The sequence below is a fragment of the Cygnus atratus genome, chromosome 6 (genome assembly GCF_013377495.2).
Source record: "Cygnus atratus isolate AKBS03 ecotype Queensland, Australia chromosome 6, CAtr_DNAZoo_HiC_assembly, whole genome shotgun sequence".
Taxonomy (NCBI): domain Eukaryota; kingdom Metazoa; phylum Chordata; class Aves; order Anseriformes; family Anatidae; genus Cygnus; species Cygnus atratus.
The window spans coordinates 9788663-9801715 of record NC_066367.1 but is presented as its reverse complement, the minus strand read 5'-3'; the positions used below and the strand labels follow the sequence as shown (position 1 = coordinate 9801715).

Genomic DNA, 13053 nt, shown 5'->3' with positions numbered 1-13053 from the left:
AGTATCTTTCTCCTGATTAGTTGCTCTTCCTCTCGTTTCTTTGTACTCTTATTCAGTTGATTTATTTAAAGGTATGTCAGTGCTGGCTGAAGTGAAACACTGTGCCTCCTCTTCCTGCTTATTGCTGACCGCTCCAATAATTCATTTTTTAGCTCATTAGCTAACAGGGGATGTGAACAGTGGTCCTCCAGGGGACTGGAATGAGGTTAAGTGATCTACTGCTGACAACTCTGCTCTTGGACTGGCCTGCCTTTGGGGAAATGAAACCTCAACCAAGACAAGCTGTGGATCCCAGAAGTGAAATTGTGGCATCAGGGCAACAATTGCAGTATTTATGTCTTGTTGTCAGGATTTCTAAGATGAGTGCATGTAGTGGAGCTGAAGCTGACTTCCAAGAATGTCCCAGAACTTGCCTTTCAAAATGAAACGGTTTGTGCCAGAGATGGAGAGAGGATGTCTGTGGATGTTGGCTTTCTATATACTCATTCAAAAACCTGTCCTAAATTTTGGTTTTACCAGTCCATGAGGCATGGGCAAGTGTGCTTCTCCCCCACCTCTGTTATTAAGTATAATTTTCTATGAGAAAATCCAAACAGCATGTCTTTCCTTGTGTACCCAGTTTGGGCTGTTGAATAGGATCTAAATCTCATTTGATAGCCAATGTCAGTGACATGCTGCCCCCAAATGTCTGAGACTTTTAAAACACTTTTATTTTTGTTTGTAGAGTTTGCTCTGTTCCCACCATGACCCTCAGGTAGAGTTTGGGGGTACTCTCCCAGTCAATTACTGTGGCTGCAAGGGTAGAATTTGACCTTAATGAATTAAGTCTATTGGTGCCCTAGGTGGTCAAGAAAAATGAGCAAGTTTTTCCAAGAAGGAAGACTAAAGTAAGGTAAAAATAATCATGTGAGAAGGTCAAAATTTTAAGTGGTTGTAGCCCAAGAGCACAGTCCACTGCTGGCTGCAGGGTCCTGCTCTGGCCAGGCATGCATCTCCCAAGGGACTCACTATCTCTTCAGTTGCTGCCTGGTTGCAACAAATTTTTTCCAGTTAAGGGGTTTTTGACAGTCAGTGTTAACACAGAGCAGTTACAGGTTATACTGCAGGACAGTGCTTCAAGGAAGGACCGTTTGCATCCTGCTTTTTTCCTCTCCATCAGTAATGCAGGTGTCAGCACATTCCCCTTCCTCAGATTTATTTTTAAATGGTTTTTCTGTTCTTTTCCCAGCCTTTTGAGACAGTAGGATAATCTGAGTAGGATTTGGTTGATAATGTCTAGCCTTGCAGCTCTCTTGCAGCCTTCCAAGAGCAGCAGGATTGCTTTGTCTGACGTGCCTTTGCACTGCTCCCATGCAACATATGGCAAAGGTGAAATTCATGCCAAGGAATTTGTAAAGCAGCAGCCTAAAACTCTGAAAGACTCCTCCTGAAGTTGGCATTTATTGTCTCTGTTTAGGTATATATAGGTATATATATGAACTGTGATTAGAGCTGGGAGATGTGTGTAAGGCAGCTTGGTTTTTATACAGAAAGGGACTTCCACGCGAGCCGTGCTGGTACAGCAGCCGATGCTCTGACCGGAGCCAAAAGTAACTACCACTAAAAGATGGTCCAGGGCGGAGAAGGGGATTCATTTGCAGACTCCCAGCTAGGCTCAGAAAATTTTGTGAGGTATGATGCAGGCAGAAGCTGTCTGAAGTGTGTTTTGCCTTTAGGGTGCATGGGCATATGAGAAATAAATTCCCGAAGCCCAGACACGTGCTACTGTTGTGAAGCAGTGCAGGTTGAATCACTTCATTTTTCAGTGTGGCACATTGAAATGTGGAGTGGAAGCGTTGGTTATACTCTCAGTACCTCAATACAGACTTTAAAAACTCAGGAGAGCTTTATTAAATACTTGGGATGAATACTGAACCTGCAAGTGTTGCAACACAGCAAGAACACACATTTTATTGTTAATAATTGTACGTTATGTTACTTCATCGTCCTCAAAGCGTTGCCAGTGGTTTTTTTTTTACCTGAAAACAACACAAATAAAATAAATAAAATAAAATTAAATTAAATTAAAATAAAATAAAATAAAATAAATAAAGAGGGATTGCAATGGTAACAGAAATCCTTTTCTTTCTCCTCTCCCTCTGGAGCACCTGAACTGATGCTCTGATTATCAGAGCCTGCCATCAAAGGTTAATTTGCAGCTCCCTAAATTTTTTGTGTGTGTGTCTTTTAGCTTGCGGGAGCCATTCAAAGGTTTCATTTAAACGAAGCGCTTTTTGTGTTAATTTTCTGTTTGCCCTCTTTCTCTGAAAAAGCCTGTACCTGTCTGCAGGGTGAATTGCCATTGGTGCAGAGAAGTGCCTGCTTTGGAAAGCTTTGCATGAAAGCATCCAGGGAGGTCAAAGTAAGGTCACTCCACATGTACCAGGAAATGATGCAAAACTAATCCAGATTTGCTGTTGGAAGGATCTGTTTACATAAGTATTTAAAAACAGATTAGGGCTAACCTGACACTAGATTACTGGGAGTAGTGTAAACAGTGCTGAAAGGGGTAAACAGAGCTTTTCCTTTTGTACTCCAGAGGAAAAAATATGTCACCAGTAACAAGTTGCCTTGCTAGGTGATGTATATGGTTTTCACAGGCTGAACAGATTACCTAAGATACTTCTAAATGGGACTTTGTCTAGGGCTAGATCTCTTAGATCATATAATTGTATGTTAATTTTTTTAATGGGCAGTTGAGGCAGTTGTTTGTAGTCCTTGTTATCCTGTAATATAATAGCATCCAGAAAGCTTTTGATAGTTATTTGACATATCAGGAGGAAATGGTGCTTCAAAGTGTTGTTTTGGTAGTTTGCATTTTGGAAAAACAAACAGGAGAACCCTCCATATGTCTTTTGCATTTGGAAACATGACTCAACTTTTAGGAAAGAAAAAAAAAAAACACCCTTGCAAGCAAGGCTGTGTCTTCCAGGGGGTTGCAGTCCTGTCTGAAATGCAAACCTGGGTGCAGGAAGGATGGCTGAAGGATGGAAGCGCCGTACAGGTTACTTCAGGTGTTAGGGATGGAAATTCTGCACATTTTCTGTGATGTATTTTGCAGCACAGCTTAACCCCGTGGTGGAATTGGTCTGCCTGTTTTCCCATTTAACAGCAAGGGCTCTTACCTTTTGCCCATCCTCGTGGCAGCCCAGGGTCTGAAGACCTCGTGGCTGTTGTGATCTCGCCACCACCTCACAGCAGCTGGTGGCTGGGGCGTACGTCCCACAGGCAGCTCAGCCAGTGTCACAGGGATACAGCTCAATAGTGCTGAGACGGGTGGCACAAATCCTGCTGCAAGGACAAAGTTTGAATGAACTGCCTCTATAATGGCTTTTTTTGCCAAAAATAATGGAACAGGGAATAATTTTTGTGTTGATTAACTGCCGTTTCCTAGCATATTGATAGGCAAAGCCGAGCTGGCACCGTTTTACACATTCCCTTTTGGTTTTCTAGGGAAGAAAAGGAGCGCTGGATACGTGCAAAATATGAGCAGAAGCTCTTCCTCGCCCCACTGCAATGCCTGGAGCTTTCTCTGGGCCAGCATCTCCTGAGGGCTACAGCCGAGGAAGATTTGCGGACGGTCATCCTGCTCCTTGCCCACGGGACACGGGAGGAGGTGAACGAGACCTGCGGGGACGGGGATGGGCGCACTGCCCTGCACTTGGCGTGCAGGAAAGGAAACGTGGTGTTGGTGCAGCTCTTGATTTGGGTGAGTACCTGCTGCCTGGGGAGGGGGCCTGCGGCGCTGGGGTGGCTTTTGCTGGGCCACGTTCCTTCAGCAGGGCCTCCCAAACCTGCTGCCTGCAAATTTCACCAAGTGTCCGCTGCTGTCCTGAGTCTGGGTCTTGCTCATCGCGTGCTCTGTAAAGAGAGCAACTTAAATTTCTGCCTGTCTACTGCTACTTGATAGAAAGCAAGCAACAGTGTAGGAGATGGGGAAGGAGAAATTTCCCTGGCACTATTTGAAATGCTATTTGAAATTCCACTGATACAAATTTAGCTCCAGGTAGGAGACCCTCCCTGTAGAAACCTTTTCATGTGTAGCTCTATGCTCAAAGAATCTACATGGTCTCCTGCCCTGTCCCTCTTCTCCCTTTCCCCAGCCTTGTCCTCAGTTACATTCAAACCCTTCTGTCCTGAGTTTGCTCCCTCTGTTTTAATGCTGTGTTTGCACCAAAGCTTCAGACGCCATCTCTTCTTTCTATATAGTATGGCGTTGACGTGATGGCACGCGATGCCCACGGGAACACGGCGTTGGCCTATGCCAGGCAAGCCTCCAGCCAGGAGTGCATTGATGTTCTCCTCCAGTACGGCTGCCCCGATGAGCGCTTTGTCCTCATGGCGACTCCAAATTTGTCCAGGAAGAACAATAACCGAAACAACAGCAGCGGAAGAATGCCCACCATCATCTGAGGAGCTTGTTCGTGTATTTGCTGACCTGAATTACATCCGCAGCCTCATATTCCTCCATTCCCATCACAGCTCTGCTCTGTGAGTCTGATAACTTCCCTTTTTTCCCTTTTCCCTTCGGTGCATCCCTGTCCCATCCAGAAACGGCACATCTGGATAGCGTGAGGGGGTGAGAAGGAGCGAAAGGGGCTGCAGAGAAAGCAGTTGTTTCAGTGACAGCTCTCCGACGATGACAAGCGGGCAGCAGAAGCGCATGAGGGCGCGTGGGTTCTCTAGGACACGGCACGTGGCACAGGACCGTGGGGATGGTTGTCCCTGGGCACAGGCTCTACAAGTGCGGAAGGAAGGGGCGGAGGGAGACGAGAGCGGGAGCGAGAGGAGAAGAAAGGAGCAATGGTAACTTTCCGTAACTGACAGTTAAGCACATCAGTACATTTCACCTCTACCAAACGGAACGGCTGGATTTCATTCTCTTCTCTGAAGAGCTTGACGGCATAAATCAGAAGCAAGCACAGAGTTTGTCAGGTTTGAAGCTCCTATGATGGTATGTGTCAAATCAGTTGTAGCTAATCTGTCCAGGGAGAATACTGGCTTCATTACACTTGTATAGTTGAGTTCTTCCAGCATTACCGCTGTTTAATAGAACATGATTAGTCATCACGGAGAAAAAAGCATATTAGCTGAGGAGGTAGTTACATGGCACGCTTCGGTGATTGCTTGGATGTGATTGCAATATTCTTAGAAGCATCATATTATCTCAGACATGTTCTTTCAAGCCCTTGGAGCCCTCCTTTCTAAATTCACTGTCATAATTTAGTATCTGTTTAATTTTTCAGTCCAAAGAGAGGAAATGAGTTGCTGAGTGTTATTTGACTGCAGTCTCCTTGGTGTAAAAACAAAATGGAAAAAATAAATAAGAGTAACTATGAAATACAAAAAGGAATAATGAATACTGCTAAGGAAAAACATTTCAAGTACATTTAGTAAAATTAATAAATGCATTAAAGGCTAATATTTTTTCAGCCAGCAGAAATATGTTCTGTCATTTTGCCAAGGTAAACGTGTTGAGTTTTTGGTCACTCCTGTGATGCATTGCCTAACTTATACAGATTTTGTATTGTGTCTTTAGATTATATGTATGTAAAATCTATTTGAATAAAAAAATCATAAATATGCATTGATTTTTTTGTACAGAAAATGACATCTCTGTTAATTTATAAACTGTAATGGATGTGAACTAAATCATGTGCAACTAGTTAGGATCTGTGGAGTACAGATCATTGTACATTGAAAATCTTCCCAGCAGTGAACCCTATTTCCATTGCAAGCCTTTGAGGAACATATCAGAATGAGATTGTGGCACGCTTGGCATGAAAAAAAAAAATGTATGAGACCTTTTAGAAAGGAAAAGAGGCTGTTTCTCAGCACTGTAAATATATTTTACTTCAGAAGGCATGAAGCTTTCACAAGCCAAGACAAAAAGCCATAGTCTGGATGTGTGAAGATCAGATTTGATTAATTTCAGAATTGATAGCCTTCACCAAGGCGGGCAGGGCATGGCTGTGCTAACTCTGAACTTGGCTGCTCTCTGGAAGAAAAATGGCTTGTGAAAGTAGCCTGGACAGTTCATTTGAATTCCACCTTTTAATATGTAATTTGATTTTTTTTATGCTTTTTTTTATTTTATTATTTTGCTTATTGCCAGACAGATCCTAGCTTCTGCCATTTTCCACAAACTAGGATTCTGGCACAGGGAAGCAGGCTGTAAGGTTTTTGGCAGACAGAAAAGTGATTTTTAAGTGGCATATGGCAATGTGAAGATGGGGGAAGAGCATATCACAGAGAAAGTTGAAAACTCAACTGAATTAGATGGCAAAGGAGCAATTATGTGAAGTCAGTGAGGTGCACACAGCATAGTAATTTGCAAATCTACCTGCTCCATCTGTATTTCCCAAGCCTCCAGTGTTGTTCTTCCTTGGGGCTCTGTATTTCATTTGACATCCAAACGGGAGGGGGATAGTAGTCACTAAGTAAAATATAGGTTGACAAAATGTGAAGGAAAAAAAAAAAAGTATTCAGGGTATCTTAAGGAAAAAAAAACAGAAAATTACAGATTTGGTGTAAAAATCATAAAATCTTGGAAGAAGAGCATGCCCCAAGGTGAAGAAAAACTAGAATACTGACCAGCTTTTTCCTGTTCTGTGGTGTTGTCATTTTATAGCTTGTTACTGTACAGACCTCTGGCTGTAGGGAGATCTTTCTTTGGCTGCACCAGAATAATGCTACATCCAGTTCTGTTCACGCTGGGAGGTTTTTTTTTTTATTATTTTTTTTTTCCCTTGAGGAAAGGTGTCTGTTGTAATTGCTGTTTCTCCATCATTGCCGTGCAGCTCCCTGATCTTTGGTACTGATGGGTGGTCCTACGGTGACAGGACAGCCCACCTAAATGTTCGGCTGAATGGGATGCTCGGAGCCCACCGTGTCCCAATGCTCACAAGCCTTACACCTGCACCAGGGGATGCGGGGGGATTCAGGAACTGCTGCTCGTGTGCCCAGAGGTGCCAGCTGCCCGCTGCTCCCCTGGGAACATCAAGCGCATATCTATCGGAGAATCAAGTCCGATGTTTCAAACACATTGTCGGCAAATTTGCCACAAATAAGTTCTCAATGCATGTTCCGTTTCAGAGCTGAAAATGTTTTCTGTACCTAATGTTCTCTTTGGGCCACCTTCCTCCTACGAGGCTGGGAGCGATGTTTGAGAGACAAGGGCAGCCAGGCTGCCGTGCAGATTTCAGGTACACTCCTTTCATAAATACTTTCTGAAGGTGAACCTTAAAAAATAATTTTTTTTAGGAAAGGGAATTCCACTGTATTACAGGAAAAATGATGTATCCTGGCTAGCCAACTAATAACCTCATACTTTAATCAAGTGGTAACACTTGCTTTTAACCTAAACAAAGCTTTCCCTTGGACACATACACATCAGCAGTGATGATGCTGAAGCCTTGCTTTTGTAGGCTACGTGGTGGCCTCCCCAGACGCCTGGGGGTCTGCAGGGAGGACACCCAAACCCCTGCGAGCCAAAGAACCGTGCGCCTGTGGTGGTGGGAAACACGGAGGCAGGCTTTGATGGCTCGGGTTTTTTTCTCAACCATGGATTTCCCTCTCCACGCAGCTCTGGCCAGCAGGAGAGAGACAAGGTCTCGGGGCTCTGTGTGCTTTTCAGGGGATGCGTTTGCACTTTGCAAAGGATGTTCTTGAAGCCGCCCAGGTGTGGCACCAGTATCGGCGCTTTGAGAACCTGCAGGAGTTGTTCCCGTTGCTCTCACTCTGTTAACCTGTCCGTTTTCTGTTCCTCATCTCGTGTCTAGCCCCTCTTGTTGCTTTTATGAAATCCACTTGCCAGGCTGTTTACGCCCTTTGAGCATGTTATGAGCAAATTAAAAACAAATTGAAATCCAGTCAATAAGAAATCCCAGCAGAAACATGCTAGCTAAATCTGTTGCTGTTTTCTCAGAAAATGGAGTTTGTGGCAGTGGTTCTCACCGAGTGCCCCATTTAACCCTTTGCATGATCCCAAATACTTTTGAATCCCACTTGCTCTGCACTTTATCCACCATGACTACAACCCTAGGAGTGAGTGAGCCTTAGCTACTAACATCAGCACTTTCCTGCTATTGACACGAGGCTAATTGCCTAGAGTGGAGATGAGTCGGATGTGTTGTACCCGGCACCCTGAACCTCGGTATTCCAGGACTTCAGGAGGCTTTACTTTTTCCTCGCTATTTGTGAAGAGATAAGATCCAACCTTCAGAAAATTCAGGGTCTCGCCAGTGCAGAGATTTGGCCAGGGGCTCTCATTACCAGATTTCCAGTTTCGTTGCTGAAATGGGGCAGAAAAAAATAGCTATTTCTGGCATGACTTGTCATCTCCTGAGCTAGGCACAGCTCGGAAAGCCAGACGAGCTATTGAAAACGAGAGAGGGTTTTTAAGCATTTTTACTTGGGCGTAGTGTATAATAACTGTGTAAGCATTAATATTGTTTACCTTGCTGTCTTTCCCCATTTCCCTAAATTACGTGTTAGTGCAAGAGGCTTTAGCTGCACTTGGAGATTTCCCCTGGCAAGAGGAAGCTGAGTAACGTAGGGAAAGGCATAGAGGTGTGAGTGCAGATACACTCGTAGCGATGATCTCCAGCACTGTAATGTAGTGTAATTAGCTGATGCGATTTTCGGATAGCTTCATCTTTTATATTTGTATGGAGATCATGAAAAATGAAGTAATTTGTAGTTTCTAGTGTAAAGTAGTAGTAGTGGAGACAAGCACAGATTTCACACGAGGACTCTGAAAGGGCCCTCTACAAATGTCTCGGGGAGCCGTGTTTGCACCTTAACAGGGAACAAATGTGCATTGTGCCGGGAGGTACTCAAGGCGAAGAAGGAAAGTGTTGGGGACCAAACGTGGGGCAGTTTGTGTGGATACACGAGAGCTTGCCCATCGCAATTCATCGTCAAGACTCTTTGTTTCCCCTCTGATGCCTGCTGCAGTTATTAGCACATGGGATCTCTGGCTGTTAGTCTCGGATCCTCACTTCAACATCGCCTTCCATTTTGGTTGATTTTGGGGTAAAACATATTGCGGAGAAAAGTTTGGGCTATTCTTGTGTCTGCTGCATAGCAAAAGAAAGCTCACTCCAGATTAAAATTCTTTTTGAGCAAAGTAAAAACCAAAATCAAACAAACAAAACAAAAAAAACACAAAAGGTCCTGCAATGAATTTTGACTTCTTAAATTCTAAGTTACAAAAAGAAGGTTGGTTTAAATGGTTTTATTCAAAGGATATCTCCTGTTTTAAAAAAAATATAGAGGTAATAGAGCAAATTATCCAAAGGTATAGGTAGGTAGGTCTGTTGTACTGCGATATTCTAGGTTTTGTTTTGTTGTTTATCGTGGGCCAGTTTTTAAAGTGGATATTTGGTGATCTCATCTCTGACAGCTATCTTGAGTTGACTGAATCCGTCTCACATTTTAAATAGAGGGTGGGGGGGGTTGGCCAAGATTTTCCAGAGCTGTGAATAGTTCTTGTTTTGGGAAAAGGATTGCATGATTTCTGAAAATAAGATGGCTTTTGTTTGTTGTTTTTTTAAGAGCCACAAGTCACTAGTCATACCTTTGGTAATCTTGGCCCCTGTGTTTCGTTTCAGGCGACAGCAATATGCGGGTGAGTTAACTCCCGTAGTTTACTCTTGTTCCCTGAGTGTCTGGGGGACTTTTGTTTCTGGGCAGATGAAAGACGAATGTCTTTGTACATTTCAGCAGTTTTAGCCTCTTCTTACATGTCCGCATCTCTCTCAAATCTCTGTACCATATTCACGTGGTAGTGGTCAGCTCTGCTGACATGCAAAGCTTCAGCTTTCTCTTGGCCATGAACTGCTGGATGTGTGTTTGCTTCCAGTACTAAGAGTTGACTATTTTGCAGTGCTTCAGAGCTCGTAATTTTTGTGTTATGTACAAAGCGTGGAGGGGGGTGGGGGGCTTGTAGAGGTCTAATGGCATGCGTTTGGGATGACCGTGTTGCTTGCTGGCAGTGAATGCACCATCAGCTATTTTGTGCACGCCACGTTTTACGGAGCCAATCAGTGTTTTGTGTCTGAGAACTTCCCATTCTTCCGTCTTTCTCACCTCCCTCTGCCTGTGGTTAGGATAACCAAATACCATGAGTGCAACCGCATGGGGACCTTGGAGCAGTCCCAGCTCCTCTTGGGTAGCTGAAAACACTTTCCTGGTCCTCCCGAATTGCAAGGTGGAGGGAATAAAACCCCAACAGCAGACATGGTAGCACCCAATCTTTGGTAGGAGTGAGGGAGGGTTTTGGTTCCCCCGTCTGGAAGTGAAGAGGTTGGGTTGAATCAGTGATGAAGTGCAGCGAGGGTGGCTTGAGTCCAACGGTAACGCAGTGTCATATGGGTGTACCAGCAGGAGTACCTAAAATTTAGTGCTCTGCATTTGGCATGTGTTTGTATCTATATGCATATATGCTCTACATACTGCTCTTAGCAATTTGTAAGTGTCCGTGCACACATTTACATGTGACTCAAAACCTGTAGCTAGAGCCCAGTGTTCAGGTAGATGTTTAGAAATGGGCAAGTTTCCCAATTTAACTCAGCCAGCCATTTTCTGGAGCACAGGAGGTACACACAGGGCGGGGGTGCCGGCTCAGAGGGCAGGGAGAGGCAGGAATAGGAGGTAAGGGCTCGCTGTGGCTCTTGAAAGCCATCAAATGCTCAGGACTCAAGAGATAACCCGGCTCAGAGCAAAACCATAGCTCGTTCAGATGGCAACACCCAACTTGTGAAGCCCTTTAACTTGCCTACCGGGACTAAAATAGCCACCTTGCTTCGGGGTGGGAGCTGGTGCTGGAAGGAGATGCAGAAGTGAAAAGGACAGAAGACGTGCTGCTCGGAGGCCCTTTCTTTTCCGTACATTTGCTCCAGCCTCAGCTTACCTGCTGAATTTAAGTGCAGGCCCGGCGGGCTGCCCTCCTGTAGCTTCTTCAATGGTGTTTTTTGGGTCATGCGTGGCCAAATGGGGTCGCTGGAGAAGAGGACATGCAGTGAGACGTTTCTGAGGAGCACCAAGTGGTCCTTCCCCAGGTGTTTGGGGCCCCAAAATGTTGCTTTGAGGGAGCCATGAGCATCAGCTAATGCGTGCTAAAGCTTTGTGCGTAGCGAGGGGTCCAGGAAAGCCTGGCCAGCTGTTGCACGTGCCCTTGCTACTCCTGCTCTTGGTTTAGGGTCATACTGGGGGACATTGATAGGGATAAGGCAGGGTCGGCACGCAGAGGACTGTTTGCTGGAGCTAGGCAAGGTATTTATGGTGGAAAACACAGCTGGGTGTGCCAGGGAGGTGCGGGTGCTGTTGAAAACTCCTCTGAGCATTTTTTTCTTATGTATCCACAGAGTTTCATGTGGATTCAAGACCTATTGAATCCACTGGCATCATTTTGCCAGTCCACAGGGAGAATAAGATGTTGGTCCTCTAAAAGCACAGCCCTTTTCTCTGGGGAAATACAAACTTTCCAGGGGTCCACAATGGACCCCGTGCATTTGGTCCAGTTCTCATGTACTAGTGTAACCTCGTGAGCATTTTTCACTTGTGCACAGCTCGTACAGATGGGTGCACACACTGCAGGGCTTTGGGGAGGAGTGTCTTTTAAAACTCGAGGGCTCGTTTTGTGTGTTTCCTTTGCGTTCTCTCACCTTGATGTCTCTGGCTCAGGATCACCACAGGCCTAATTCTGCAGCTACGTGAAACCTCTCGACTTCACCGGGATTTGAACATATCCCCAAATGCTTTGCCAAACCCGAGGCAAAGCTGTTTGGGAGAGGCAGAATCGGGCCCGGACGCATAAAGTGCTGTATCCCAACCTAGCTGAAGTTGGAGTTTGGTTTCAGTGGGGCCGTGGTTTGGTGTGCAGTCCTAGCCAGCACCTTTGTTTCGGGAACCAGCATCATCACCGCTTGGAAATGGATGTGTGCTCTGTTTCTTTGTGTTCCTTCTCACCCTGTGACCGACCACATGGCTAGATGTCACGTTCACGCATGTTTAGCCCCCAGGTCTTTCCATTTTTCTGCTTTGTGATGTTTGTGTTCCTGGTTAGGATGGGGAGAAAGGGAGCCCAGGTGAGTAGGGACACCTGAGAACTGTGTTTGGGGTAGAGGGAGAAGATACCTAGCACATGGCAGACTTTATAGCAAGGTTTGTTGGGTTTTTTTTGTTTGTTTTGTTTGTTTGTTTTTTCTGTTTCTGTAAATAGTAATGTATAAATGATGACAAGACAGTGTGGAAATTATTAAAAAATACGTCTTTTGTTGTTGTTTTTATATTACCTCATTCAGCAAGTTTGTTTTACAATGACTCGATGCTTTATTTATATTGTTTGTACTGTAATTAAAACAATTGACAAACATTTCACTTTGCTTGTTGTTTCATATGATTTTGTTTTGATTAAGTATGCCAGTCTGTATTATGTTTCCCTTTACTCTCTCTTCGCGTTGAGATTTTTGTGTCAGCTGTACAGTATTCTGAATAAAAATAAATAAATAAAAAAGGAAAAAAAGTTGTAAAGTACTGCAGAGGGAGACTGCTATATTGTATAGGTCTCTTTCTAATAAAGACAAGAAAACTTGTTCGTCACAGCTTTGTTCTTTGCTTGAGTCTTCGTCGCGGTGTTATTGAGAGATACCTGCCCTGGCCCTACTTCCTCGCAGTATTAATGATGAGATCCTGTCACTCTTTGCCAGTAATAAAGATGAAGTATTACCTGAGACCTGGGATGTCAGAAGAGCTGGTAATGGTGCAAATTGATAAATTAAAAAGCAATAAGTCACCAGGCTGTAATGTTGTATATCTAAGAGTTCTGAAAGTGCTTATGAACTAGATGACAGATCTCCCAGCAAAAATACGCGAGCTTTCATTAAAAACAGTTATTCTCCCAGAGGAAGGGAGAGTAGTAAATGTTGCACCTAGGCTTTAAGAGTCTCTGGAGGAGATCCAAGGAATTAGGCCAGTAACGGTTACATCTGTATCTGCTAAATTGGTTGA

General features: G+C 44.4%; 1 protein-coding gene across 3 annotated transcripts in view; it reads left to right on the top strand.

The window, feature by feature from the left end:
- Window positions 1-12779, top strand: part of AGAP1 (ArfGAP with GTPase domain, ankyrin repeat and PH domain 1) — a 372179-nt gene extending 359400 nt beyond the window's left edge. For all 3 annotated transcript variants that reach the window (XM_035566371.2, XM_035566379.2, XM_035566388.2), the window contains 2 exons: window positions 3493-3748; window positions 4249-12779. In XM_035566371.2, coding sequence (XP_035422264.1) covers window positions 3493-3748; window positions 4249-4452 — 460 coding nt within the window. In that variant the 3' untranslated portion in view covers window positions 4453-12779. The remainder of the gene's footprint in view (window positions 1-3492; window positions 3749-4248) is intronic.
- The last annotated feature ends 274 nt before the right edge of the window (window positions 12780-13053 follow it).